The sequence below is a fragment of the Phanerochaete carnosa genome (assembly GCF_000300595.1).
Source record: "Phanerochaete carnosa HHB-10118-sp unplaced genomic scaffold PHACAscaffold_1, whole genome shotgun sequence".
NCBI lineage: Eukaryota > Fungi > Basidiomycota > Agaricomycetes > Polyporales > Phanerochaetaceae > Phanerochaete > Phanerochaete carnosa.
In genome coordinates, this window is record NW_006767628.1 from 1,123,667 (window position 1) to 1,126,832 (window position 3,166).

General features: G+C 58.7%; 1 protein-coding gene across 1 annotated transcript; it reads right to left on the minus strand.

Moving 5' to 3' along the window:
* Nucleotides 1-1,324: 1,324 nt before the first annotated feature.
* On the minus strand, nucleotides 1,325-2,035 carry PHACADRAFT_246406 (uncharacterized protein). Its single transcript, XM_007389849.1, has 3 exons — nucleotides 1,774-2,035; nucleotides 1,679-1,709; nucleotides 1,325-1,617 (listed from the first exon to the last, which is right to left on the minus strand). Exons 1-3 carry the CDS (start codon nucleotides 1,929-1,931, stop codon nucleotides 1,564-1,566), a joined length of 243 nt encoding a protein of 80 aa, XP_007389911.1. The 5' UTR covers nucleotides 1,932-2,035; the 3' UTR covers nucleotides 1,325-1,563.
* Nucleotides 2,036-3,166: the final 1,131 nt, after the last annotated feature.

Below are 3,166 nucleotides of genomic sequence, written 5' to 3' on the forward strand. Positions count from 1 at the left end.
AGGTGAGCTGCCTTTCTGTGCAGTTCCTTGCGTGTTTGCAAATGACGCATTTTCAGGTCGGGTCTGGACGGCGCCACAACACGAGTGCAGTGCGCCTTCAAGGTTTGAACACTGCTCGCATGACCCGCTCGCTGCGTTAGCTACATCAAGGAGCGCGCCTGATATCGCCTGTCGCTATTCGCACGTCAGAGCATGCGGAAGATCTCCATCAATGAAGCGCGCCCCCCAGGCAACATGGTCTCAATCTCACAAAGACAGTCCTCATCTGCGATCGCATCTATGTTGCCGTCAAAACGAAAACGAGAGGAGACCCAGGAACGCTAACGCATCAAGGACCACGGGGGAGACTATACCCTGTTCCGACGTCCATCGGGACACAGCAACGGGCGGCAGCCGTGATCATACTTACACGCCCGCAGGGGGCGCACCAACCTCCCGGCTAAGGTGAGATGTGCAATATGCGCAGCTGCGGCGGGCGCGTGCGGCGAGTGCGTGGGGCCAGCCTGTAACTTCCGCACGCTGGGGCGATCGCAGTGCGACGTGTTTCGCTGGCAGTAAGGGGCCACTCCGTGTGCCTCCGTGGACATCGCCGCCCGCGGCAAGCACCACATTGTTGCACTGCGCCCGCACGGAAGCAGTGCGCAGACGACCGTAACTGTTCCTTCGGCACCGGCCTCTGTTTCGCGGCGCTCCCACGGCCTGCCCCTGCATATGGTGGCGCATCGGCAGGGGGCTGCTCTTCGCGATGCCGCGTCCCCGTAAGGTCTAATTGCGATGATCCAGTGTTACATATACCCCACCCGCGGAGGCAAAATATGCTTCGCACATTCTCTTCTTTGCCTCCGAGACGCTTGCGTGCTTGCGCCTCTTCCAGGATGGAAGCTCGCACGCCAGGCGCGCCAGGGCTGGTGCCAAGCATGCTGGGGAGAAAAGATGCGGAACGCAGAGCATGCTTTGACGACCGCACCTCTGGGTGTGTACGTACCACTACAGCTGCCGCGCTGCCTTTCTGTCGGAAACATCTTATGCTGGCATGGGTCTGATTGCTGCGCCGAGCTGGATGTCGTGCTTGTGTTCGTTCATCTTCATCGTTAACGTAATCTCAGTGCCTTCTTCCAAGCATCCGTGAGAATTGTCATGACGGTTGTGGGTCCATTGCCAAGACTGGAGTTGTTGGCTGCCGTCGACGATCGTTGTCCGGACGTCCGAGGCTGTGATAAATGATGATTGCAACTCTTCACAAGACAAAAGGCTGCCACACCAGAAGAATGGATGCTTCAGACACGATCGCGATCGTGGTAGTGAAACAGCAGCACTATATGAGCATTGCGAGACAGACCTAAGGTTACAATGCAAGGTGAAACGGGTATTAGGAGGTGGAGAGACATGCAATGAAAGCAATGCGAAGTCTGCACTGCAGGCGAGCGAGGCGAAGCTTTCAAGTCCAGATCTCAGAGAAAAAAGCACAAAGTTCCCGAGCACGACGACGTATGGCGACACTGCGCGATGGGCACACGGAGCATGATAGCGGACGGCGTGGCAAGAACCATCCCATGCCCGGTGTTAATTCTTTCCTCCCCCAGCAGTCGCAGTCGTAGTCTTCTCTTCCTCCTTTTTCTGCAACCAACGTCAGCAGTCCGGGCAAACAAGCAAGATCGCGGGCGTGTCGGGGTCCTACCTTCTGCTTCTCTCTCAGGATGGCGGCGTCCCTGTTCCACAAGAGGGCGATCTGTCAGTTTGCGGAGGGACCGTGCGACAACGCGGCGGACGTACTGCTCTCTGCGCTTCTGGAGCGACGCCGCGCTCTCCTTGGGCTTCTTTGCCGCCGCCGCCGCCTTCTTCTGCGCCTTGGCGCGGTCCGTCTCACGCTGATTGCCACCTAGCGCACCACACGTCGCGCGCAACGGCACGCAGGGCACGCTTGAGCACATCAACCCTGCCAGCAAACGGCGACGCCAGGGTGCAAAAGTCACTCACGAGTCATCGCTGTGCGTTACGTCCTCCGATGCAGCTCTCGTGCGGGTTCGTGTGCGGTGTGTCGATAGTCCGAGTCAGAGATGTGCGTTGCCGTTCGCCTGCGTGGCTTCGAGGACGGCCTGTTTCGACGGCTTTCGATGAGCGCGAGCGTGACGTGACAGTAACAGAAAGTGACACATATATTCCCACGATGTACGTGACGTCTCCTCGGGGCGCCCGTGCGAATCGGTTGCCAGCGTCGCGCTGTCCATGTCAGCTGTCGTTTTCGTCGCTTTCCTCGGCATACATATGCGCATATGTCGCGTCACCCTTCTCGTTGCAATCAATGTCAATTCTCGGTGGTATTCGGTTCTTGGTGATCAATCTGTCAGAAAACGCGGCCGTCGGCAACTTGATATCTTCTCTGCGCCCTGCGAACATTCCGGACTACCATTCAACCTGCTGTCTGGATGTCCGACTGGCTCTAATAGATTTCTGCCTATTCGTCTCTACTGACTTCACAGCATGAAATCTGGCCTGATGGTCCCGTGCGGCGGGCCGATCCCATCTGCTGCGTGTCGTAGGCGTTGCCAAAGGCAATAAGGCAAGTACCCACGCTCTCAGGCCCATTCGCGGAATAGCTAGGCTGCGTCTCATTCATTTACGCGTACATCTCGGGAGCAGTGCGTGGGGCCCGCGTCGTCGCACCTATGAACGCATCCAACAGGAAGCCAAGGGTCCCTGGGTGATCAGCCCATTATAAGCTCAGTCGACAAGCTCTCACCGGACGGTTCTGCCCAGGGTGGCCACATGGTGCTGCCGGGTGCGTCTCCCATGACTTCTCCAATACACGCTTACAAGCTCCGGTCATGGCGAAGCTTGTTTGACAGTTCTTTGCCAGGCGGGGTTTTCGCGGGAACGCCCCTCCCAAAAGCGAGCGAGGGCAGAACCACAGGTCCCTGCTGGGGCTCCGTGGGCCTCGTGAGCCCGCGACGGGAGCCAGACGCAACGTGTACGCGTCCGCCCCAGTACAGCGGGGGTGCGTCCCTTGTTCTCTCGCCGGCCTTCTTGTAACCCCTTCGATTCACTTCCGCGCGCGCAGCTAGCAGCCAGCCTACAACGCACGCGCCATATGCGGAAACGACCAGCCTAATTGGCCAAGCGGGGCAGCCCTGGCGCGCGGACTCTATCAGAGCGTGGTGATCGCCTC